We start from the raw sequence: 27,650 nt of genomic DNA, 5'->3' as shown, positions 1-27,650 counted from the left end.
TTACATATTGTCAAAAGTTGATAGATTAAATGTTGAATTTCAAGTTCAAGATTTCAAGCTGCACACTCTGTACAGTTTTATGACAGATGAGTATAGAAGCATTTTAGCCCTGTTCATCAAAGACAAAGTAGTACGAGAAAAACCGTTGGACGAGATTAATCCAAACGACGTAAAAGATATACAAGCCTCTCAATGATATTCATCTCGGAGGAAGATGCGTAGGCCTGTGCTCTCAACAGTCTTTGGGTAACCAAGAACAACGTTTCAGAAGCGATTGTCGTAACTTCCTCGTGAGTTATGTAACCAAATAGAAAAGTGGTTTCCTTTCAAAAGTGATAGAGTTCTAGCTTTGCTATAAACTATCAACCCTTCAGAGGCATTGTCCACCAGGCGGTCACTAAACTTGATAGCGATATTAGCACACCATTTTCCGTCTTTAGTGTCTGAAGATCAGTTGGATGAACTTGATGAGCAGTGGAGGCAATTGTTTTATGCCACAGATTCTCTTAAAGGTATAGTTAACTCCCCAACTCAGTTTTGGGATGAGATCAGAGTTATTAAAGATGGTAACGGAAATAAGAAGTTTGAACTTTTGGGAAATTTTATGTGCAACCTTCCTGTTTTACCTCACTCATCAGCCAGTGTCTCGAGAGAAACTTTTCCGAAGTTAACATAATAAAGACTCCTCAAACCAACCGCCTACATTGCTCAACTTTGAGAAACAGACTAATTCCAAAACAAGCTATTGCTCGACAAGGTGCATATTGCTACACATGGGAGCCGTCAACTAAACTTGTAAGACGTACAATTTGGTCATTGTCGGAGAGAGAATTTTAATAAACATGGTCAGCGTCAAGAACAGAAAGAAAATGGAACTAATGTTTATGACATTATAAGTGAAGAGATTGTTGAAATAGGGTCTGGTTAGCATGCTTGGCAATTTTATGTACTGTTATGTTTCACGAAATTTCCTTGATCATGTAAAAAAATTGTATTAACTATCGTTTTTTATACAATTTATGATTTGAAGTAATATAAAAACAAAAATGATACGTTAATGGCGTACCCATGCCAAAGGAACTCCTCGGAAACAACTGTTTTGCTGTACCTGGAGGATCTTGGGATATTTTAAAGGATCTTGGGACTTTATCCCTAAAATCTTGGGTATTTCTAAAATAGTCAGTGCAACACTGTCTTCGCCAAATCATTATACGCTAGAATGGTGAAAGTGAGAATAGAAACTCTTATATAGTCTTTAATGTCAGTTTTTGTTCTCAAACACAATTTTTATGGTCAGAAATTGAAGGACAATGGTAGCTGGGCAATTTATATGCCATGAAATGCAACCTATGAGGTTTAAAATTGGATTTAAGGTGCGAAGGGGGGCAAACTTAGGTGCCTGATTAAAACAAGAAGTAAACAAATGATGTTTTCGCCGTCTGCTTCCAGTTTTGGATTCTTTTTTAATATATTTCGTTTAGTAAGTTTTTTTTTCTCTTTTGTACGAGCAAGCGTTAGTACTTGTTTTTAGCGAGCCGTTATTATGATTATAAGTTGTTTATAATCGCCGTATGCTTTGTATGCTTTAATGCTGATGAAAGAAAACAAAAAAACAACATCATTTCTCAACAGGAAGCTCTCACTAAAGCCTTAACTGACAGCATTGCTGCTCAGCAAAGGCAGCAAGAGCAACAAATGCATCAACTGCAACTTCAAAACACTGCTTTACTAACTACTTTAAATGGGCATTGTAGTTGAGGTAAATGAGGATAGGCAGGGTAACCATAAATGCAAACAGGAGTTTCGTTGTTCAAAGGATCTAGCTGCTGAAGCTTGTTATATAAACTGGATCGGGCAAGCATTGCGCTGTCATGGCGTCTACCTTCCACAGGACCAAAGAGATTAGCCACAAGACCATTTGGAACAGCAACTGACTGAAATTTTATGGCATTTTATAAAGAACTCTTTGATTTTGACCAGGTTTAGAAATTGGACGTACTGTCCCATCGACAAAACCAAAACAGTTTTCTAAGGCACCACCCTTCTGAAACACTGCATTACAAAGTTCTTGAACGTTGCCTGAAGATAACCATGGTTGATCAAATATTAACAGCAAACGGTTCCACTCCATGCATAAAACATTTATGACTGCATTACTGATCATACAGAGTTGAGGGATTGGTCTGCCAAATCTTGGTAACATATCCAGGTACCGGCAAAACGTTTCAAAAATATGCACAATGCCTCAACTCTATCAACCTTAAGGCCGTTATAACATGTAATAAATTGTGGTAGCCTCAAGGCATCCACAAGAATATAAATGTGTGATTTCATAAACCGAAATTCTGCTTAACACTCGTCATCGCTTAATTTATCTAAATCAAACTCTTCGTATTTCCAATAAGGCAAATCTGGACTTTTATCAGTATATAAGTGGAAAAGCAAAATAAAGTTTTCGTCGTCGATTGATTGATCCGAATAAGACATAAAAAGACGCTCTCGAGTTGCTCTCCACTTCGGCATTTTTTGTTCTTGAATTTTTTTGAAAGCAATGTTTTCTGATTTATATTCCTGCCAATTATTTTTCCGCTGAGGCGGCGTTGTAAATTTGCGTAAACTAAAAATACGCTTGCGCCGCCGTTGTGAAAAACAAGACGTTGCCATCGCAAAAAGCCGTGCAACGTAAACTCTCTAATCTCTATGGTCGTCGACACTGACCGCCTCGGTCAACTCGCGTCGTCTTAAACGTCGCGTTCTCAAATCTAAATCTATCTAGCGTTTAATGAAGCACACTTTCGAAAATCTCCCAATCATTACAAAAAGGTAACAGAAATTGTCAAGAAATATCTGAAATGCTACATCGACAATTAGCCACCAAAAACTAACACAAACTAGAGCATCCCACCCCTAGAGAACTATCGTGGAACCATCCCTGTATCCATGTATTTATAACTGCGCATGCATTCGCTAATAGTGCGTATTTCTATTGTGATAAACATCGATGTTTTTCTGCTTATCGCTGACTTTGCAGGGGAGACATTAACTTACGCTTGCTTGATCAGAACACAATCAACGATTTAAAAATAAGTCAACGGTCGAAGAACCAAGAGTTTCGTGCTGGTGCCACAAACTTACCGAGAGCAATTACTCCTCCGATCCAAAACTAAATAAATAAATAAAAATAGAAATGCTTACTTCTTCTCATACAATAATGTAAGAATTTTGAGGCATGATTGCATTACACAATATTGCTTCTATAGTCCGGTTTTTGTAAGATATAGTGCTCAATACGTTTTGAGATCGCTAATCAAAGAGAATTCGCGGGGTAATAAATCTTATAACATAACCGTATTTATTTCTTAAAATCTCTTTTATTTCATCAGAATCCGAATCTAAGCAATGAAATTTCAAAAGTTTAAAACGCTACTCGATGGTTGGAACAAGCAACGGTATGAAAACAGCAAATTTTGATAACGCCTAAAATATGTAAGTAAAATGATGGATTTACAAACAAGATCACATCTACTTGCACTTATCTGCTCTCGACTTCTCCCAAACGTCTCTTAGGTTTAGCTTATAAGCTTTCGCAAACACGAAAACATCTTTTATTTTATTTATAAAAAATCAAAATTTATTACGAAAAAAATAAGTTCTAAGCAAATACGTTAATTTTTTCTCTAACATGTTAGATGATTGATTTGAAAATTCCCTTTACTTGAGCTCAGATCGGTTTCCCACACTCGCACAAGCTAATGCAAACTCAGATAAAGACCAATCAGCGCACTAGTTACATTGTTGCAATTTTATAAATACAATTAAACATTACAAAAACAGCTCAAAGATTTTGAAATACTGTAGAAGGAACCAACGCTGATTCGAAACAATGCAAATAAAAGAAAACTATCTAATTGAATGACAAGTTTAACAGGACAATGACCTTTCCTATTCACAAGTCCCTACCTTATATTTGAATTTATACATTGAAAGCAAAAAAACATTATCGGGGGTCATGATCAATCCCAACAGCAATTTTCTAATCTTTTTACCAGCACTAGTCTATGTCATTACGTGTTTGTACCAACATGTGATTGTCAAAGTTAAATTACATTAACAAATATGTAATCAAATATATATGTATCAAACGATTGGCCATTTTACCTGTATTCTTAGTAGTTCACGCCATTGACAAGCGGATACTGCTAGCCAAACAACTCCATAAACCAAATACACCAATGACATCGCACCATAAAACTAAAACAAATCATGAATTTCAACGTGAAAATTTCAACTTGATATGGGCTTTTTTTGATATGTGCCGCTTATTGCTGTGCTAAGGTCTGTGCGTTTCACCTAAGGCTCCGGCCGAGAAAACTCAGGGTGCGACTAAGCAGCTCCGGCTGCGGGGATGGGGAAGTGACACCCCCCCCCCTTATCTCTGAAATTTGTGTAAAAAGTCGGTCCAGATGCTTTTACAGATTTAAAGAGTGCTTCTCAACCAAGATGCCTTGCGCGGTAATCACAGCGTGACGGCCATTTTGTTGGTCAAGAAAATGACGGATTTTGCTATTGTACTCCATCGTACTCCATGCAACTTAGACAAGCGATGATAATTAGGGTAAAATAGAGTTTCTAATCAATGCTTTTTGCTAACTTTTCACATAAATTAGACAACGTAGTAACAAAATTGAAATCAGTGTGCTGTAAGCTCAAAAAGTAAAGATGTAAACATAAACAAAAAAGCGCAATGCATTTTGGTTAACACACATTCTTTCAGTTGGTTCCTTTCCTGGTCGTGTGCCGCGGGTAACTAGTTGTGGGAAGGAAATAAGTTCAATAACAAAAAAGGCGACCAGTACAGTTTACAATAAAGTGTTCAAGATAGTAGCATTTTTAAACATTTTATACGCTAGGTGTCAAGGACGCATTGCTTCGTAAAAAGTGATCAGCAGCTGAATAGCCTGCTGTACATAGTGAAAAATATTCAAAAATTGCACGAAATCTATTTTCTCCAAAACAATCTACAGTATTTCGTTTGTTGTCTTACTATGCATCATCGAAACGTGGTCAAGGTCTTTTGTAGCGTTTACTTCTTGAACAACCTTGAACAAATTCAAGTCGGAATGTTGAATTATCTTTAGCAAGGTTTCGTTGTTTGTTTATGTAAATGCAGACTTCTTAAAGACACTCGATCTGAATTGCACATTATATTGTTACTCGGCTTCACTTGTGTATTAAAGTGTTAAAACCAATTTGCCATACTTGGAACTAGCGCGCTTGTCGCAGTAAGACAATAGCATTAAACAAAACGGTTTAATTTCATTCACTCGTAAACATTTATATTTGAAATTGAGAAATCATTCGACAACTGATATCTTGATTTTAAACATTTCTTTCTTTGATGCTATCAGAAAAGATTTTCAACATTTTAAAATCGAGGCACGCCCTTAGTAACTCCCTTCGCTTTCAGAAAACCTGCTTGCACCTATCAATTGATAGCTTTTTAATCAATTAAAGACATTGCAAAAGTCTGTCAAAGAACGCCCCCTAATTTTTTTGGAATGTGCGTCCAAGACAACGGAGTTATTGTTTTCAACTTAAGCATTCAGCTCCAGCGCACAGTTGCCACTGATTTCATAAAATTAATCGACATGTTACTATCCGCATAGTTAGACAAAATCTACAAAAAATTGTATTTCTAGGTATGATCATTTGTATACAATAATTTGCGTAAGACCTCATTGTCTATAAATATTCTCAACTAATCAGTGTAAATTGCAACGGGCACCTTGAAGGCGGAAGGCCTTACAATATTGCAACTATAACAATGTAGTCGTTTTCTAATGTCTTGACATCCTCAACAGTTTTAAAATTCGTCTTCACTTTGACGTAATAATAATAGTATACCAATGATACTTGTTTTACCAATTTCCTTTCTGCGGTAGCTAAATTTTCCTCACCAGAGTGAAATAATATTGGGCAAAATATGCCATTGGTTTTAAAACTACTTCAAAATTTTCACTTCGTCAGAAAAAAAACAAGATACACAATAAAAAATTTTCGGAAGCAAAACAAAGAGAATCATATTTTTTAGTTTTTGTCAATGATTTAGAGCCCAATCCCCTTCATGTGTAACATTCGTGTCAAGGTGAGGCAAGGACGTCAACTTGAAAATAGGTAAAAAGTAAAATAATCAACAAGAATAAGTCAAAAGAAAGTTTAAAAAACCAATCTTATTAAACATTGTAAAAAACAAACCCATGCTATAAACTCTACAACTTTATATGAACTTAGAAGAAGCATATTTTAGTCGTTAATATCATCAGTTTTGCCACCTTTCAAGATGGCAGCTTGCCTGATTCGCAACTGCCGAATTTATGGCGGAGTCAGGTATATAGTAGATTTTGTTCTTGGTCATTGCTTTTTGCACAGTGACTAGCCGCGCATGCTCAGCAGCTACGAAAACAAAAACCACACGCGTGTGAATGGAAATATGATAGGGTTGTCAATAGAAGCCGGTCACCGGCAATACATCGCCGTTTACTTTATCGCCAATCACCGGCTAAAATGTTTGTTGCTCTTATGCATGATAATGAAACACACTTCCGCAACTGCGTTAGTGAGGCTTTTCATTTCTAAAGCATTTGATGCAGGGCAATTGATTGACATGAAAAGTCACGCGGCAAAGAGTTAAAATCACTGAAATTACGTCCAAACTGTTACACATGGGGTGACATACAGAGTAAATAAACTACATAGCTGTAGACAATTGTTATTCATTGTCATCAATGGTAAGTTTTTTGCATATTTTTAGATGTTGATTTGTTTTAGGAAATGCTTTCCCGGACAATTTCAAATTAATTTGATCACTAAACTTTTAGATACTACTGTATTATAAAGACCAAGACCAAAGTTTGTCTTCACCACCACAAACAAGCTGACACCGTTACTGTACTTCTACTAGTCGACCATTTTTATAAAAATACCGTCACAAGGGTAATTTAGTGGATTGCCAAATTTTTTTAAGTTTTTGTGAGGACCCCTTATAGCATAGTGCAATATTTAGCCCTAACCGTCTACTTTCTTCATACAACCACCTACTCTAAAACTTATTGACAGCCCTGCATATGATTATAAGCAAATGAGATTTTTTCAACCGAATGTAAATTTATGACTAACCGGGAGTAGAGGCCATTCTGCTGCTGATAGGTATCCAGTTTTCATCTTTATACTAACTTTGACTAAAGAGGAGAAAAACAGCATTTGAAAAGTCATGAATATACGTATAAGGAATAAACTTGTCTTAGAGGAATTTTCTCAAAAGATAGTTTAAGATGTCCGAGTTAGTAGCGAATTTTTTCTCAGTTACTTTCTATTTTGTTTGGTGGTTATTGAAGGCACGTAAGGGGTTGGTCAACCCAGAGACCCCTATTTGTAAGATTTGGGACATGTATTGTTCTCTGGTTTGCAAACGTTGATTGGGCAATATCGGTACATGATAAATTTCCATCGCCATTTTCGTTCCTAATTTTGAAATTTGAACAAGTGTTTGTATGGTAATTACTACAAGTTTGTTTGCATTTTGAGAAAATAGTTAGATTATCTTCAGATATAGCTTCAATAATTGTTTATTTGATAGCTAAAACGTGTAACTATGAATCGCCAGAATCATGGAATACGGAAAGAAAGAAATGGCTTTACGATGGATTGAATTGCGTCTACTGGTGACTATTGTGTCAAACTGATTCAATGACAGGCACAGTTTAAGTCAAAATAAATTATAGCAGCTCAATTTTAAATTTAAAATACTTTTAGAATAGATTATTGGTGATGAACTTCTAACGAATATATTTTTACCAGTTAAGTTGTCTCCACGGTTCTTCAAGATGTAAATAAACCAAAAATCAGGTGCAATGATTTATTTTGACTTACTTCATACCTGCCAGAGCGTTGATTCATACCTGGACGTATGTGTAGTAATATGTTTTCCTGGCAAAGAATATGCAACCATCACGTAGAGTATTTATCGCCGTTAAATTATAAGCAATGAAAACAAATATCTTGGTGCTGTTGTTGAAAACTGCCAGAATATACGTTCACATACGTAAAAACGTCAAGCAGAGGGTCACGATTAGATTCAAAGCACGAAATATTAAACTGCGAATGAAGCTCAAATCCATAAAATTGAGTTTGGTTTGCAGTAATTATTCACAAAACGTCAAAAGCTTCATTGTGGATTCTGATTTATTTAATATTTCCATTAAACATGGCGAAATTGCTTCGTTATTAGTTTGACTTACAAGTAGGAACGAAAATGGTGGTTCCGCGCTCGCCCGCAGACGCGCTATCCCAACTCCTACAAATAGAAGGCTCTGGGTCAACCCTAGTCGCGTCTGTGGTGGATGACATCACTCTCAATGAAATTTTGGATGTGACTCGTCGAATACGTTGTGTTACGGGATTTAAGATTGTCGAACTTAATTAACATACTACTTGCACGTACTCACAACACCCGTGTTGACATGTTCTTTTGCATTTACCCTCTAAGAGGAGAATTTCTTCAGTTGGTGGCCATTTTGCAGTAGTGCAGCCAGCCCGCAGCTTTTAGTCGTGTCATGTAAATTCCATATCATTACAATAATTTATTTTTTTAAACGTCTATTGCTTTTACAGTGAGTAAACACCGAAGTATTTACATAGCATTAACAAGCTCGTGGACTTGTAACGCCACCATGGCTTTTCCTAACTGTACACCTGTCAACAAGGCTGCATAAAATATTCCAATTTCTGGGACAACCAGGGCAATAAATATAATTTCTGCAGGAAAACGCCTCATAGGAATTTTCGCAAATTTCAATGCAAAATGAAATTATTTGTGTCAAGAACAGTGACATAGCTAGAGGGGAGAGCAGAAAGCCAGGCCCCCACTCGTCAAATTATGGGCACCACTAAAATATATTTTACTTACATTACAATGTTTAAATGAAAGTCATGAATAACCTTCCTTTTTAACTGCATACCCCACCCCTCTTACAGAGAAAATCCTGGCTATCCCAATGATCAATTACAGCTATTAAATCAATAGATGAAGGAATGACTTGAAGGAACTGCAAAGATGACTTTGTTTTACTAAGTTCTGACTTTCTGAGTGCGGAGACTGCTGTATGACAATGTGCATGTATAAAACAAAATATTCTATTTTCTATTCAGTTTCTTTTCCTTGTTAATGCTGTAACTTTTTAAGTACTTTTAAAAAAAATTTTTCTCCTGCATGAAAAATTTTCTTGGACCAATGGTCTCATGGTCCGCTATATTATGCAGCCCTGCCAATCAAATAACGCCAGTTTACAATCCACAGGCCGATAAATTTGTAACTTTAAGTGAATAACTTTTATTATACCTTGCACATTGATGCCATTTTCTGGAAAAACCCCATCCAACTGGATTAATAACAGATAATTTCCGTCCAATGCATCGACTGTACTTTCACCAGCCTAAAATTAACAAAAGAAGAAATCAATAAATTACATTAATTCTTTGCAAGTCACTGCGGCAGGCGGAATCCTTGACTTCTCTACAATCTCATTGACTGTAGAATTTTACGATATCGTAAAGCGGTCCGAAATTATTTTGCAAAATACTTGAGGGAAGGTTTGTTTTGTTTTGCTTTGTTCTGTTTTGATTTTTTTTATTTGATTTAAAAATGAAATTATTAGCCAATTTTGTATTGCTAATAATTAATGAAATCTATTTAACGTGTTTCAAAGTAAAATGAACAGCAAAGTCTTGATTGTTTTCTTTCCCGAAATTGTGGAGTCTGACTACACAGTCCTACAGCAAAAAAATAAATACGTTATTTACCGTTTAGGCCGGTCATGATAGAAAAATATTTTCCCCTGGTCTTAAAAAGGCCTCGCTCGGCCTCGGCCTCTAACCATACCTCTCTGCCGGTAAAGAGGATATACTTATTTTTTTATGTCGACATGCTGCAATTGTTATTTTTTTGATTTCCTGTAATTTGATCGACTGCAGCAGCGAGCAGATTTTTACGATAAAAAGAGTTAGCAATTTCTTTTCCAATAAATTTCTTAACAAAGTGAAATTAAAATTTCAAAATTGATTTTAAGAGCCATGAAAAATGTACAAGGAGAAAACAAAATGTATTCAAACGGTAGTTATCATAACGAGAGTGAATTTTAGTATTCATATGAAGTGATCTTTGCAGAAAACAATCCAATTTCAATCTCAAAAGGCAACATCGACCATTTTTCAATGCAAATTGCTTAAGATCACAGTTGAGCGATTTGAGAAACGCTTGCTGAAAAAGATGGAGAAAGGTAAAATTGAAACGAAAATAAAGAATAAGGCCTGAAAGACAGAGAGCATAAGACAAAGGAAATGGTCATAAACGGAGAAGACAGGGAAGTCTTGTTCGGAGGAAGTCAATCTGAGAAGAGTTTTGTGGTTTCCAGGAATCTGAGAGTGATATTTATATAACTCAGAGAATAAGGTGTGGGTAACAACTACATAAAATGAATAATCTTGAGAATGTTGATGATTGTGTTAATGAAGAATGTATTGGAAAGGTACATATGAGGAATACTTATTAAATAAGCTACCTTTTTCGGATCAACTTTTTTCTTGCCTTTCGCCGTTTCCTTTGTTTTTTCAACACGATTTCTAGCCTGTCAAACGTAAATAGACTTTAACAAAGGATCACTTATTTCATTTTCAAAAATGTGAATCTTTATATATAACCTAGTTACCTTTAGCATGACTATTGGCTGCAGCTCACAATATTATGAAACACGAAATACTTTGCTTACCATGTACGACAGACATGATGACGCGTAAAGCTGCATTATAACGTAAACATGACATATTGGGGGCAAGCGAGAAATCCAATGATAATTTGAAATTTTGAGCAAGGAGGCTCAAAGGATAATATATTCAAATAAAGGGGAAACCACAATCTCCCGTTTCCCAGTGTCCGCCACTGGCTGAGTATTGTTACTGGGTGACGGTTGGAATTTGGTAATTTTAAACTACGTATAGCGTAGTGAATGTTTTATTCAAAGTTATGGTTTGAGTTTAAATAAATCTCTCATGATCCAAGGTAAAATTCTTAAGAGAAAGGAAAAATAGGTGGTATGAAAATATTATGCTAAGGACGGTAGCAAGAAAATCAGAAGGTACATTAAACAGTTGAAAGCATAGCGAGATTAAAGGATCTTGAGTGTACGGGAGGTAGCGAGTTTGATGTCACAGTTGAACAAAACGTAAACGCTTGGTGAAAAAAATGGATATAGATGAGAGTCAAAAGAAAATGAAGGATGAAGATAAAAGATAATAGGCAATAGCAGAGAAGATAGGAAAGTCTTGTGGGGAGATAGTGAAATTGAGAAGAATTTTGAGTTTTCGTGAATCTGGGAGTGAAAGGGACATTTATCATACAGACAGAACCAGGAATGTGGAGCAACTACATAGTAAGACTAACTTTAAGAGTATTGATGATTGTGTTAATGAAAGATGTAATACAAACGTTCTTAGTGACAGTAGCGGATTTAAACTAAGATTTGAAATCAAGTCAAACTTTCCGAGGAATTTTTCTTACATTAGATTTCTTTTTCGGATCAACTCTTTTCTTTTCTTTCTTGTTATTCGCACTTTTTCTTGCTTTCTCATCAACTTTTCTAGTCTGCCAAAAATAATTACATTTCGATAAAAGATCACGTATCTCATTTGAAAAGACACGATTCTTTATGATATCGCTTAGTATCTTCAGCATAACTAATGGCTGATCTGATTCACTCTTAGGAGCTGACAATACTATAGCACATAATTTTCATTATTTACTAAGTGTTCTTCAAAAGGAACCATAAAAAGACACATTAAAAAATCAAAAGCATTGTGAGATGAAAGGGTTTGAGTGTTTGGGATGCTGTATTGAGTGTATTGAAATGTCACAGTTAAAATCGTTGACAAAGCTTTATTGACGAAGATGGAGAAAGACGAGATTAAAAAGAAAATTAAGGATGAACCTGAAAAACAGAGGGCATTACAAAGTCTAACGGTGATGAGCAGAGAAGACTGACAATTGAGAAAGAGTTTGGTGAAAGAGATGTTTAGAAAGCGTTTTTTGATTTTTCAGGAATCTAAGGGTGAAAGAGATATTCGTAATAATGAGAGAACAAGGTAATGGAGCAAATACTTAGTAAAAATTATTTTCACAGTGGATAGAATTGCTGGAGCAAATACTTCCTAATAAGATCAAGATAGGCCACTCTCTGACGCTACTGATGACACACCAAGTAAATTAAAAGTAAATACATTTGCAAGCACTAACCTGTCGTGTTTCTCGCTTTTGCCTAGTATTTTTTTCATCTTTTTTGCCATCCTGAATTTCAACACAAAAAATACAATCAAAAAATGGTAGTATTTAAGAAATAAAAGATGCTTACGTTTGCACAGGCTTATGAAAGCCGACGAGACCTTTTGGAAAAACTCGAGAGCTTAACAGTGCATGCCCGAGAACGAAGGTCAAGAGTTACGCCTGCTGGAGAAACATCATTTATTTCTTTTATAAAAAGCAATGATGCAAATGTTTTAAATTTTCTTGAAATTGTATTTATAATTGATTCGCAAATTCATTTTGATTGACTGAATTATTTGATTCGTGGAGCTCAAATTGATTTGCACATGCTAATGATAACACAGCTATAGACCAATTAGTGGACGCGTTTTATTGTGTTTGTATTATAAAAAGAAATGAAACGCAATATCTCAAATTTATAAAAACAGAAATTGCTCTATAGAATGGTCTGACTCCGGGTTTGATATCGTATTGGTTTTATTTAGAAATGTAGATCATCCAGATTGTAATATTTCCAAAAAAAAAGATGTAATTATATCATGTTACACAGATGAGAAATTCAAAGGAAGCAATATCACAATATGGAAATTAAAACAAAGCAAAACTTTGCAAAGTATTTTTCTTACATCAGCTTTCTTTTTTGAATCAAGTTCTTCCTTGACTTTCACGTCATTCACACTTTCTTGCGTTTTTTCATCAAGTTCTCTAGCCTGTCAAGGATAATTGGATTTCGATAAAAGACGCTCATTTCATTGCAAATTTTTACGCTTACTACCATCGGCATAACTAATGACTGATCTGATTTACTCTAAACAACCAACAATATTAAAGAGACACAATCTTCCTTGTTTTAACGATATAAAGTGTTATGATGAAAAAGTGTTATGATGTTTGAACGATATAAGTAAAAACATGATGAAAAAGGATTAGTATTGATATAAGGTGGCAGATGGAATTGTAGAGCTACATGTACACAGTACAGTGTAGTTAATGATTGTAGTAAGATAACATAGTTTAAGTTTTTATATCTTTCATGATCCAAGGTAACATTCTTGATAGATGGCTATTTACAAAGTGCGTAGCATGAAACAGTGCATAATGGAGCACTGGCTCGTACAGCTTGCATGCAAACTTTTACTATCGTACAGCTTGCATGCAAACTTTTCAAAGCTTCTTACTATCGTACAGCTTGCATGCAAACTTTTCAAAGGAGTCTTTCGAATTTTCAGGAAGTTCCGACTATTTCTGATTTCTTGCAATGCAATGATGAGTTTCTGTTTGCCTTTCGCAATCTTGCATTTATTCATCTTTCCTTTTGCTGAGATATACTGAAGCATCTAAGCCCTTCTCCGACATCTGAAATCACTGAGATGACTGTTGACTACATTACTGATTTCCCCACATCAAACGTAAAAGATTTTGTTTTTCGGATGTGACCGTGTAAAGATTTCAGTTTGATGCTCTCCTTTGAAAATTTCTCCTCGTTGTTGAATGCATCAACAGCAATGCAATAAAATGCCTGAACTCGCATGAAACAGAACATTTTCCTCAATAAGAACGTCAAACGGGTTGATCTACTCTTCCGGTTGATTTGGTACTCTGCCATTGCAAAAACCACCTTTCCATCTCCAAATCAACGTGGTTGGACTGGTGATATGAAACTAGTTGGTAAAACAGAGTTTTTCATAAAAACTTCAAAACGCTGCTTTTGCCTAATGGCATTTGGGAGAAAGAATATGAAGTTAGACTAAATGAAGGAAGTGGACGGAGTGATGGCTTTTTGTATTTGTTTTCTGGAAGTTTTTAAAAGGGTCTATTTCGGTAGAACGCTAACAAAGACTTTCACATGCTCCCGAAAGTACGGTAATGGTAAAAATTATCAACAAGATATGGCCACTTTGATCCAAACCTACGAGAACTTAGCTTTCGAAATTTAATTAAATCCGGGAAACAGTATTCGATATTACTTTGGTATTAAATTATATCCAGTCTTATGTCTGAATATGATAAAATATAATCATTTATAGTTGGCAACTTTGCCCTAAAATACTGTATTCAAACTGTAAGAGATTTCAGGAACGTCAATATTTCACAGACCAAAGAAAAGTGACTTATACATCTTTAGCTCCTGAACGACACTGAAAAGAATTTTCAAAAATGCTTCACAGATGAGTTAATTTTGTTTGCAAGTGAGAATCAAATGTACAGAGATAAAACAAATAAGATGGCTGTTGTTGGGTCGGGAACCCACATAATGAAGATCGCATAAAACTAAAGTCGCGTCTCTATGGCAACAGAAACGAAAAGCTTTACCCTGCTTTTCAACTTTTGGTGAAGTCTTTCCATCTGCAAAATGTGTACGACTTAGCAATATATATAACTAGAAGTTACTATCGCAAGGGGAAGTGCTGCTCCTCTCCACCCACCCCCCCACCCGTCAGTAAAAATTGCCATGTATAATCGGACACCCTTAGATCCACAACTTCGTGTACAGAATAATTAGGCCGTTGGCTCTGGCACGAAAATATTTCGTTTCGTCGCCCCCATCGCGGTGCTAAAATATTTCAACGGAAAGTAGTAGAGTCGAATGCGCTGATTTCAAATATCTTTGTTCCCACACGCCAAAACGCGCTGTTTTTTCACAATGTATAACCAAAGTTGGATATTTTGATCGACTAAGCGCCATCTTAAATTCCGCGGTGTGTATGATCTTTTGACATTATTACTTGAAGTACGCGCAATGCTGAAGTATTTATAAGGATAATTATTAAATTAAATCGTTATTAACTCTGACTGTTTTCTGAGAACAATTCTGCAAGTCCCAAAGAGCAAATCAAGAGAATGGATGAATGTTTCATTCATTTTAATGGTAAGTCAGGCGAATTGTGTCAATTAACGGCACATACAATCGATAAAATAAGTGAATATTCTGAAAAGTGGATTCATTTGGATGGGGAACCTAATAAAATTGCGTCAAACGTTTCCAAACGAGTCAAACGTTGGTCGCTCGGTCCAGACAGAGAGACAGTGCGAGAAGAAATTGCAAATGTGCGTTTTCATAAGGAATGCTATATTCGTTTCTGTGATAAAACAAAAGTCGCAAGAGCCGAAAGAAGAATAAAGAAAAACAAATACTATTGATGCATTCACACAAGGTGAAACGAGCACTCCTGTCACCCACCGGACCTTGTGTGCACCTGTACGGATATCACCACGAACATTGCTTAGTGGTGATGAAAACATAGTCAGGCGAAATAAACATGTTCTTCCAGAGCAATGCATAATTTGCAAAAGACAAGAGTCATACAAGGTGGACAAGGTACAGTTTAACATAATCCTTGGATTATTTCTTGACATTTTGGTAACAATAACGTTGCATGTTTTGCAGGCCACTAGAAAACGAAAACTGCATAAGTTAGTTCTAGCACAAACGTTTGATGGGGGTAAATTAAGAGAGGCTGCCGAAAAGAAAAAAGACGAATCAATTTTAGCTCACATTAGGGGTAAAGATTGCGTATCCATAGAAGTACGCTACCACAAGCATTGTCAATTGGATTACTGCAGATTTTTGTCAAGAAATGTGACAGGTAAACAAAACAACGAGGTTCCAGAGGGTAATACAATTGTCCTTGATGGAATGGCGCTCATTCAGGCTGCAAAGAAGTTGCCTTCGTCGTTTGGAGAATTTGCAGAGCAATTGTTCTTGAGGGTCATCAAGTTGGCAACGTATCACAGATCAACACGTGCTGATTTTGTGGTAGACAGATATCCTGATGCGAGCATTAAGAATCTAGAACGCAACAAACGGGCAAGTGGTGGATTAGAGGTTATGAATATATATGGTGCTGATCAGAGACTACCAGCAGAATGGATCAAGTTTCTCAAACATGGTGGAAACAAAGAAGCACTTATTCGCTTTTTATTTGAGCAGTGGTGTACATACAAATCGACGATGTTTAATGGTATTGTGGTTTACGTTTGCCATGACGACAAGTGCCATCGCCTTAAACCAGGAATTGATAGTGGACCCATTATCGTTCAAGAAATAGCGACATTATCTTGTGACCATGAAGAGGCTGACACCAGAATGCTACTTCATGCAAATCACGCGTCTCAGTCATGTGACAGTGTCCTAATAAAGAGCCCAGATACAGACGTCTTCGTTCTTATGCTATTCTTTTGCCACATCATCCAATGCGATTTGTTTCTAGAAACTGGCGTGAATGAGAAGACACGTATCATCAACATTGGTTTTGTGCAGCAAAAGATTGGCGAAAAAGAGCAAAGCGTTAATTGATTCCATGCATATACAGGTAAGTTTTACTTGATAACCATCTTTTACATAATTGGGATTCAGTTTAATTAAAACGTTTCACCGAAAGTGGGTATGAAGTAAAATGCACATAGTTTTCGTAAACACAACAACTTTTGCAAGTTTAAATATCAATTATTCTTTTTGCCTTTAAGGATGTGATTCTACTAGCTCATTTTATGGTCGGTAAGATATCTTCCTTAAAAACGGTTTTCAATAACGAAAGATGTCTGACCACATTTGTGCAACTTGGTAATGAATTTGAAGTCGATGAAGCTGTTCAAGAAAACCTGGAGTCACTGACATGCATGTTATATGGGGTCAAGGATTCCACTTCTGTCAACAAGGTAAGATATGACATGTTCAGGATGGGTAAATTCTCAGACGCAGCTTTGCCTCCAAACAAGGATTGTCTCTTACAACATATTAAGTGCAAACTACCAGACCTAATATGGAAAAGGGCAACAACCCAAGAGATTGGTGCACCTTCACCAGTTTACCATGGATGGAAGATTGATGAAGAAGATAATATTGATGTGGTATGGATGACGGGCAAATGTGCTCCAGATGAACTTCTTAAAGATTGCAACTGTAAATGTAGAACTGGTTGTTCAAACTTAAGGTGCTCCTGTATGAAAGCTAACTACAAGTGCACTGAAATGTGCCAATGTGTTGATTGCACAAATTGTCCAAACGAATCCAGGGAAGAGGACTCAGATTATAATCTGGATACTGATCTGGAGGAAAACTAAATCTAAGTAATGTAAAAAAACTGATTTATTTAAGAGAAATTGTCGCAACAACCTCATACTTATTTTGTGCAATTCCTATTTTAACTAGCTCTTGAGCTTTAGATCATCTTTAGATACCAAATAGTATTACATTAAAACATAAACAACATTTGATACGTTATGCTACTGTTGAAATTTGATTCTGTTTCTCGTCAAGTTTACTCACTTTTCGCGATATTTTCCAATTGTCTCAAGCGCTCACGATCACAATCAACCAGTTTTACATTTGAAATGAATAAAATCGTATCGTTGGTAGAGGTTCTTAGATAGGTTCGTGGCATATACTTATACATTTAAGTTGTTTACATGTCCACGGTTTTCGAGTACACCCCCTTACTTCAAGTAAGATTGCCAAAAGATCAAACATACCGCGGAATTCAAAATGGCGCTATGCCGATGAAAATAACAAACTTTGGCCATGCATTATGAAAAAACCGCGCGTTTTGGCGTGTGGGAACAAAGATATTTGAAATCAGCGCATTGAACTCTACTGATAACCGATGACATATTTTAGCACCGCGATGGGGGCTACGGAATTTGATTTCTAGCCACATTTTCGTGCCAGAGCCAACGGCCTAAATAAAGTGATTCCGTGTTTTAGCTACAAATTAACTAGGATAAAATATGTTTGTAAATGCAGATCGTCCAGGTTGGTATAGTCCTGGGAAGGACTGTTTTTGTTGTTGTTGACTGACGTTTCGAGAACCTTAGCGGTAGTCAACTTCATGCGTTATGATTGCGTGATAAAAGGCTTAGCGCTTTTCCATGGAACGAAGTCACGAGTCATACGCTCGGAAAGCCGACGGCCAACTTCCGGCTTAAATTTAAACGTCATTTTAACTTAATTAATTTTACAAATTTTATATATGAATTCAATGTAATTTTGAATGAAAACAATTTTTTGAGACAACAACCGTATCTTCAACCATTTGTCTATATATTTGTCTTTTTTGAAGGGTATGATACTTTGCTCACTCAACCGATAAATGTAACGCATGTTTACAAATTTACATACGTAGAATAAACGAAATTAACAAAAGAAAAGTATAATAAAACTGTATTTTGTGGCGAATATTTTCTAAATAACATTGTGATAGGACCATGTTGCCTGTTATTCCGTGCCAAATGCGATTAAATGATATTTCATCTTTGCACGCGGAGTCATCGCATACAGCAAATATTCATCGTACTCTTTGTACATGCCATGGTAAGACTCGCGCATACCAATATCATATTTTCCTCACCCGAGTACTGTGATAAGAGCGGATAAACAATGCGAATAAGTATCGAACTGGCTAAATACGGTGAATGAAGAGTCGTGTTATTCACCAAACGATGTTGGTGATTACTCAGGCGATTTTAATATTTAACGTATTGAAATTAGGCGGGGCGTGGCAGCAAGAACGCAGTATGACAAATACGTCTCGGTACGCATAGCAGGTACTTATATATAATTCGCAGTATTTTTCATTTGATTTCATTTTTCATTTCAATCTTTTTCATTTAATACATATACATATTTCGCAATATTTTTCGTTTTTCATTACGAGTCTGCAAATCTGATCAAGACATTCATATCAATATGTACTTAAAGGGGTAGTCAGACTTTAACACAACTTTCGCTCATATGAAAGTGTATATTGTTCTTACCTCTCTCACGAAATCCTAGGTTTCCAATTCAAATTTAACTCGAGAAATAATGCCTTAAATGTGTGTATTTTGCCTCTTGTTCGATCGCCATTGTGTACATGCAAGCGCGCAGTCCAGCAGCGGTTTTTCGTCGTGACGTCACTGCGCGGTGATCGTTGTCAACATTAGACAAAATATACTAGCAAAGTAGAAATTACGCATAAGCATATTCATCGTTGCATTTTATTTTCTAAGTTTTAAATTATTTTGCGCAATGGATACGGATTACTCAAACGATTCCTCTAGTAATTATTCTGGAAGCAGTGTTTCAAACTACGAAGAAATGATTAACGATCAAAACATGATTCAACCATATGCTTATGAGCCGATTGAAACAGACTCTAGCGACGAGCCTATGGACGACTCCGACGAAGTTCAGCTGTTGTAACAATGAATGAAGACTCAGCACAATTTGAGGGAATAGATACTCCGGACTGTATTACAGATAATCCTGTTTTTCGAAATCTTTGTTTAAATTATTGGGTATTACGACTGGCATGGAGTGAGTACAAACAGCACTATGGTTCAAGAGCTGAAGAAGGACCTGAACACAAAAGACAAAGACATGTGGCTTACAGGCAACTGGTTCGATGGTGTTGGAATGTATTGGGCAAGGAAATTAGAGTACTACTACCATCTTTTGCTGTTAGCTACATTCGAGCACATTTCCAACCACCAGATCTAGAAGAGGACTTTGTCTTTGAGGGTTTTAAATTCGCTGATGAATAATAATGGTAATGTAAACTATTATAGCCATATTTATAAGTATCGTTAATGATGAATTACTAATAAATAAAAATATAAATTGGATTTAGTAAATGAACAATAAATACAAATTATAATGGTCAAGCCAAACCAATTCTTTATTTGTGCTATGCAAGGATTTTGGTGTACATAATTAAAAAGTGACTTTGCTAATGAATTTGCATAGCAAAACAAAAAATTGTGCTACTTTACTATTAGAGATTCTCTTATTATTGATTATAAATATTGATATATACATAATTATTTTTGGGGGACTGTTTACCCATTCTTGATTTGTGTGCTTGTAAAACACTTTCTTTGTTTGGCTTTTCTATAGATGCAATATTTCTTGGAATGTTTGCTGGTAAAGAAATCTTGTTATGTACATTTTTTACATTAAAACAGCAGACATCTTCCATCATACCTTGCACAAAAGAATATGACTTACTCGCCATAATTGGCTTGGCTACCCAATTTTCTCGTCCTTTTGGGAACACGATATTATATCACTTTTCCCCTTGCTGCTTTCCACATTGAACTTGTGCTTGTTTTCAAAAGGGCGAAAAAATTGGGTAGCCAAACCAATTATGGTGAGTAAGTCATATTCTTTTGTGCAAGGTATGATGGAAGATGTCTGCTGTTTTAATGTAAAAAATGTACATAACAAGATTTCTTTACCAGCAAACATTCCAAGAAATATTGCATCTATAGAAAAGCCAAACAAAGAAAGTGTTTTACAAGCACACAAATCAAGAATGGGTAAACAGTCCCCCAAAAATAATTATGTATATATCAATATTTATAATCAATAATAAGAGAATCTCTAATAGTAAAGTAGCACAATTTTTTGTTTTGCTATGCAAATTCATTAGCAAAGTCACTTTTTAATTATGTACACCAAAATCCTTGCATAGCACAAATAAAGAATTGGTTTGGCTTGACCATTATAATTTGTATTTATTGTTCATTTACTAAATCCAATTTATATTTTTATTTATTAGTAATTCATCATTAACGATACTTATAAATATGGCTATAATAGTTTACATTACCATTATTATTCATCAGCGAATTTAAAACCCTCAAAGACAAAGTCCTCTTCTAGACCTGGTGGTTGGAAATGTGCTCGAATGTAGCTAACAGCAAAAGATGGTAGTAGTACTCTAATTTCCTTGCCCAATACATTCCAACACCATCGAACCAGTTGCCTGTAAGCCACATGTCTTTGTCTTTTGTGTTCAGGTCCTTCTTCAGCTCTTGAACCATAGTGCTGTTTGTACTCACTCCATGCCAGTCGTAATACCCAATAATTTAAACAAAGATTTCGAAAAACAGGATTATCTGTAATACAGTCCGGAGTATCTATTCCCTCAAATTGTGCTGAGTCTTCATTCATTGTTACAACAGCTGAACTTCGTCGGAGTCGTCCATAGGCTCGTCGCTAGAGTCTGTTTCAATCGGCTCATAAGCATATGGTTGAATCATGTTTTGATCGTTAATCATTTCTTCGTAGTTTGAAACACTGCTTCCAGAATAATTACTAGAGGAATCGTTTAAGTAATCCGTATCCATTGCGCAAAATAATTTAAAAACTTAGAAAATAAAATGCAACGATGAATATGCTTATGCGTAATTTCTACTTTTGCTAGTATATTTTGTCTAATGTTGACAACGATCACCGCGCAGTGACGTCACGACGAAAAACCGCTGCTGGACTGCGGCTTCGCTTGCATGTACACAATGGCGATCGAACAAGAGGCAAAAATACACACATTTAAGGCATTATTTCTCGAGTTAAATTTGAATTGGAAACCTAGGATTTCGTGAGAGAGGTAAGAACAATATACACTTTCATATGAGCGAAAGTTGTGTTAAGGCCTGACTACCCCTTTAATAAACCTGGCTACTTCATCCTCTTCGGTAACTTCTCTGGGGTTGTTTCAAAGTTAGTCGAAGTGGAGTAAAAGTTTGTCCAAGATCTTTTCTTCAGAAATCTTAGTTTACCCCACAAATTTTACTCAATCCGCTTTAAGTTTTTAAGCTAAACTTAACTCAAAACGCTCGAGTTTTGTTAAATTAAAAACGGCGAATAAAAATTCACTTAATATGTACGCAAAGACGCACGCGCGGTTTATATGACAAATCACACATAGAGGGAGAAGGGAAATTCAATAAAATATACGTACGTAGCTGAACACTTACCAAATTAATTTCGCCGTCAAGGTGTTTTCCATGAAATTTGATCACACCTTCCTTGTACCTAATGAGCCGATCTCTGGCACCCGAAGTGTACATGGTGAGAGAAACTCGTGTCTTTTCCTACAATCAAAAAGTTCGAATTCAGCACATGCATCGTCGATTCGCATTAAACATTGGCATCCACATAAAACTAAAATTCAAAAGCCAACATGTCAAAATCAAACTCCGAAATATCGACTACAAGAATGGGGCAAATTGTGCCTCTAGACGTGAAGGTTGTTGACTTTACTTTGCACGTTGATAACATTTTAATCCTAATATGTCTGTTCTACACTTATCGACACAGCTGCAAATGACTAGCCGAGTAGTCAAGACGGAGTTAAAGAGCTTCCAATCTCTAGATTTTGTGCTGGAAAGAATAAAGCGGAAACTTATGAAAAGTCTAGGAATTAATGTCATACGCAAAGTTCCCTGATGTAACATTGATGCAACGCTAGTCGATAACAATTCAGTAGCGGATCCAGTGTACGTAGGTCAGAATACATTACTATATAAATATTTCCAATTCAAAATACTTTACAGCAAGTTTTAATAGTAATAGTTTAGTTCTTAAATATTTATAGAAATTTCAAACCAACAACGTTGTTTAATTTAAAATTAGCAGCTTTAACGTATTCTAACCTACCTAGATGTATCAATCTATGTATAGTTCATCTTGATGATATCAATGGCAAAAAGATCACTTTTATGAAGAACTAAAAACTCACATCCATTTGAGGAAACGTTTGGGCACAGTTTGATTCCAAAAGAATGTAACGCAACGACAAATCTTCCAAGGGTTTTTTAGTGTTTTCCAGTTCAACCTCTCCTGCAATAAAAGGACAGCAAAAGTTTACTTAAAACTATGGTTATACAAATGATGATCTAATTCAAGTACTGACATTATATGTAGCTATCAAAGTGAATTGCTAAATTAAACCAAATAAATTTTACATCTTTATTTAAAGTACCATATTTCCTATTAATTAGCACCCGGCCTCTCTTTAGCTCTCAAGTGATTCAAAAAAGTCAACACTAACCTCTATACATCCCCCAACTCTCAGTCAATTACGTAAAAAGTCAATCTTGTGGATTATACAAAAATGCACTTAAAATTATGTTGTTTTTCAACAAGCAAATATACACGTACTGGATTTGGTATTTAATACAGTTGGATATTGAAGCATGTGTTGCATAAATTAGTATATGCTCGCACTTTGCATGAAAATTCCTTTTGCCGCCAAGCCTCTTCTAAGCCCCCATTCTAATATCTCCCCTTGAATGGTAGAAAAAATAACAGACCCTCCCCCCAGGTGGTTAAATAGAGTAAATTATCGTAAGTTCACGGATCACCATGAAAAATAGCTAGGTATCCAACAAAGTGCTCTGTTTCAATAAGCATTGTTACCAGAGGCGTAACTAGAACGTTAATTGGGAGGTGCATATTCATATATTCCGTTGTGCCCTACTGATTTCTTTTGAAAGTGAATTGAATTTCAAAAGAAATCAGTAGGGCACAACTGAATATATAAATATGCACCCCAATTAAAGTTCTAGTTACGCCTCTGATTGTTGCATTTGACAAGTCTATTTAAGCATTATGTATGAACAGATGACATAAAATTAAAGTTTTTTTGCAAAAAAAAACTTACGCATGATTGATTATGGCTTTAAAAAGGTGACATTTATTAATCGTCATTTAATAATTGGCAGACACAATTTAATACTCTGACAATTAAATCTGAATGTTTACACACATATTGGCAAAATTTCTTGCATTTCTTACAACTAATATTGTACAACTTTGCAATATTTATGTTGAGGTATTTTAGGTGGCCTTACTCTCAAATTAATATAAATCATTCCTTGATAAACTATGTAAGTAAAAACTACTTTATGTAGCTAACACAAGTCATAAGTTTTAGAAGTATAAATACAATCCTTCAGCCAATTTCTACGTAGAAGACACTAATGACTAATTAGTGCCTACTAAGCCATTATTCTACAGATTTATTCATAGCTTATTCTACCATAGTATAAATAGAACCTTCTGCAACTTTCTACATAGTAGGAACCTGGGGCGGATCCAGGATTTTTCGATACATCAAAAAAATATGACGTCATACAAAATCAAACATGACATCATACGTTAAAAAGTGTTCAATAAAACTTGTAGGTATATCAAAGTAGCTATTGCTGTTTTTGCGGTTAACAGATAATGACACAAATGGCCTGTTTTGGTCTATATTTAAGGCCCAGCAGCATATTTTGGCAGCAATTTATCAAATAAATTAAAAACAGATGAAAACATTATCCCATATACACAGTCCATAAAAAGAATTTACAACCTGGTTATGTACGTAATCATTATTATAATTAATTTTATTTTATAAAAAGTAAAACAAAATTTAACAAAGAAGAACAAGCAACTAATATTTTTACTTGAGTTAAAAGATGACTTAAAACTGCATTAAAAAATATTACCATCATGCATATGGAGTGTTATTTTTAAATACCAGGCAAAATAAACTACTTTTTACCATACAAATAAGTTATGATCAAATCAAATTTGAATTGAAACACTTTTAAATTTGAAAAAAAGAATACAGAACGAGATGCCAGATATTCTCATTACTCTTTGATACATCATTTATACATTTACACATGATACATACATTAATAACCATACTCGGCAGCAATACTGCAACAGCATATGATTATTTGAGATAAACAGAGATTGCTAATGGTTTAGCCAAAGCAATAAAGAGGTAAATCAATAGCTGAAATAAAGCATGCTTGTTTAAAATAAATTGGAAATCAATTAAAAGAATTGAGCTGTTGCCAACAAAGATACTAAGCCGTAAAAACAATATTGAAGCTTCTTATCTACCACAACAAAAATAAGCATTATTTTACCCTATATAACTCATAATATACACAAACCCACTAAAACATAAAGTTGAACATGGCTGTTGAAATAAAGAACAACAGTCAATATTTTCAAAGTGCAATAAATACATGGCCCTGTAAGCCACGAAGAACATCAAATTATTCATACATTAAGAGAGAATAAAAATAACTGTTGACAAGAGCTAATACAGCAAACCATTGCATAAGACCATGCTTTTCCATGTTTCGGTGCAATTGTGCATGTACTTATTACAACATGAGTTAAGATATATTGGCATGAGCATAAACAGAATATTTGGAATTTACCTAAAAAATGCACTAACTCTTGTTTTCTTTTAAATAGTTCTGTTACATTTGCGAGAGTGAGACTGTTACTGTGTCAGACCTTCATCTTGATTTCTAAGAGTTGTTGTTGTTGGCATGCTAACTATTGTGTTGACTATAAGTTTCATCATCTCATGAAATTACATTTTGAGTAGCAGTATATACAATAATACTTGGTAATATAAAGAAATTTTCTCAAATACAATTGCATCCCGACACATAACATAATATTTTCAAATTGTTTGATGAAAGAAATGATTGAAACATTCACTTTAGGTAAGCTTGATCCTCACATAATATCACTTAAATTTTCTCAACAATGCGTAGTAGCAGTAGTGATTCAGCAAAATAGTGCAAAATAAGAAAAGCATCAAAACGAACGACAAATCAGTCAAGATATCAAATATGAAATGTCTTGCTACATAAGAGCCACTCTATTGAATATTTTTGTACCACACATATCTCACTGCGCATGTGATTACCATAGTGGCAGCCAGTCAATTGCTTTTTTTGACCAATAGGTAAGCTTGAGATGGGAAACAAAAGCCACTAATCTAATTAAATACACAGCAACAAGTTGCACAGCCAAGTGGACCTACTGTACATTTCCTATAGTGTGGTATTACTTTACTATGACTATAGGAGCCTTGGCTATATCGTTAATCCATGAGGCCTCCTCACAGATCCATCAATACTCCAAGTTTCCTTGGCAACTGAGGAATTCACCAATCAGAATACTTGGATTTGATTTTTTGATGGATATGTAAGTTCATTATCTTATTTGAGGTAAACTTAGCCTTCATTAAAAAACGGCTTAGCTTTCAGGCTTATTAATTCAGTTTGTTTTGTTTTCGTTTGACTTAGCCAAAGTAAAATATGTGAAACTGGACTAACTATTAATTAAATTAGCTTCAGCAAATGAAACTGTTTGAATAAATTATTCAACATTACTTAAGTACCAAAATTTAAAGCACATGGGCATTTTCTACATTAGTCGCATGACAGATTTGATGACTCATAGATCCGCACCTCATAGGTACTAATGGCTAACAGACAGATGGCCTGTAGCAGTTACATTTTGCCTCTGGTTAGAGACTGATGCAAGCTTAATAAACTATTAAACTCTAGTTATCATAAAAATTGTCTGCCATTTCAAAAAAGCAATATCCAATTAAAGAATTAAATTAATTAAAAAGGCTTCAACATTCAGCTTTGTAAGAGACTTTGCCAACAAGATTTTACTCACCACTAAATTTAATGTTTGCATCTTTGAATAAACTTTTTGCAAATGATTTCACTCCACCACCCTAAGTAAATAAGTTTTAATGATACACAACTCTCATTCCAAATAGTCCACAAAATACACTTATATAAAGACTGAATAAAAGTTCCAGCATGATGATATCATCTGGCAATGCTACCTGTACCATACACATTGGGGAGTATTGTTATCATAGAACACGAATTAGGGTTGGATTATGGTTAGGGTTGGTATAGCTGGAAGCTTAGCTATCAATGTGGACAGCCATTTTATAATCATTTCTACATCAAAGTAGGAGCGAATATTACAGGCATTACAAAAACGAAAAGAATAACAAAATGATAAGCTAAAAAGGAAAGATGCGAAACACGGAGCCAAATTTAGTGGGCCAGCCAGGATTCATTCGGCTTACAGCAAATTAAACACTTTCGAAAAAAATATAAAGTTGGCAAAAGTTTCTGTGACAGATTTGGTGCAACCAAGCACATGACATACCAATTGCCTCTCATGAATGTGCTTAATATAAAAGCTATTCAACTACGTATAAACCGTGGAATGGAAAATGCGACAATTGGGATACAATAAAAAACACGGTATTGTTCTTTACCTTCTGAAAAACAAATTCTTTGATTCCATACTCTGGAACAGAATAGACAACGTGAATGGAAGTACAAAGACAAATCAACCACAAGAATGATTTCAACGCCATATTAGAGAGCTTACGATGACACGAAAAGTTTGCGACGACGTCTGCCGTTCTAAAGAGCAAAACTACGCATGCGCAAATGATTGGCGCGTCGCAGCCATTGAGTTCTATAAGACCTGAGGGAAAAGGGCCAGGACCCCGTGGTCAAAAACATGGCGGTAATGGCGGATTTGGGTGGTCAAAACTTCTTTCAAAAGTGATGGAGTTCTAGCTTTGCTATCAGCTATCAACCCTTCAGAGGCATTGTTAGTCCGGGGCTGAAACGCTGTTTTTAAAGGGTACCTCGACAAAAATACTAAGTGCAA

At 35.4% G+C, this 27,650-nt stretch overlaps 1 protein-coding gene and 2 long non-coding RNA genes across 4 annotated transcripts in view; 1 reads left to right on the top strand and 2 right to left on the bottom strand.

The window, feature by feature from the left end:
• Positions 1-27,387, bottom strand: part of LOC124452669 (transmembrane protein 87A-like) — a 41,165-nt gene extending 13,778 nt beyond the window's left edge. Inside the window, exons 1-12 of one of the 2 annotated variants that reach the window (XM_047003258.1) lie at positions 27,247-27,387; positions 26,625-26,685; positions 22,873-22,973; positions 22,109-22,225; positions 12,997-13,080; positions 12,344-12,394; positions 11,612-11,695; positions 10,617-10,682; positions 9,398-9,491; positions 7,177-7,238; positions 4,159-4,251; positions 3,136-3,163 (exon numbers count right to left, since the gene is read on the bottom strand). In XM_047003258.1, the coding sequence (XP_046859214.1) occupies positions 3,136-3,163; positions 4,159-4,251; positions 7,177-7,238; positions 9,398-9,491; positions 10,617-10,682; positions 11,612-11,695; positions 12,344-12,394; positions 12,997-13,080; positions 22,109-22,225; positions 22,873-22,973; positions 26,625-26,685; positions 27,247-27,348 (943 nt within the window). In that variant the 5' untranslated portion in view covers positions 27,349-27,387. Of the gene's footprint in view, positions 1-3,135; positions 3,164-4,158; positions 4,252-7,176; positions 7,239-9,397; positions 9,492-10,616; positions 10,683-11,611; positions 11,696-12,343; positions 12,395-12,996; positions 13,081-22,108; positions 22,226-22,790; positions 22,974-26,624; positions 26,686-27,246 lie in introns of those variants that run through there. The other variant, XM_047003259.1, reaches the window with a different exon arrangement.
• On the top strand, positions 15,501-15,832 carry LOC124452671. The gene is made up of 2 exons (XR_006950835.1): positions 15,501-15,689; positions 15,759-15,832. It is a non-coding gene; the product is annotated as an uncharacterized LOC124452671 (long non-coding RNA).
• On the bottom strand, positions 16,259-17,726 carry LOC124452670. Its single transcript, XR_006950834.1, has 2 exons — positions 17,640-17,726; positions 16,259-16,584 (listed from the first exon to the last, which is right to left on the bottom strand). It is a non-coding gene; the product is annotated as an uncharacterized LOC124452670 (long non-coding RNA).
• Positions 27,388-27,650: the final 263 nt, after the last annotated feature.

This window comes from Xenia sp. Carnegie-2017, unplaced genomic scaffold (genome assembly GCF_021976095.1).
Source record: "Xenia sp. Carnegie-2017 unplaced genomic scaffold, XeniaSp_v1 HiC_scaffold_25, whole genome shotgun sequence".
Taxonomy (NCBI): Eukaryota; Metazoa; Cnidaria; class Anthozoa; order Malacalcyonacea; family Xeniidae; genus Xenia; species Xenia sp. Carnegie-2017.
This window is presented reverse-complemented; position numbering and strand designations above follow the sequence as displayed.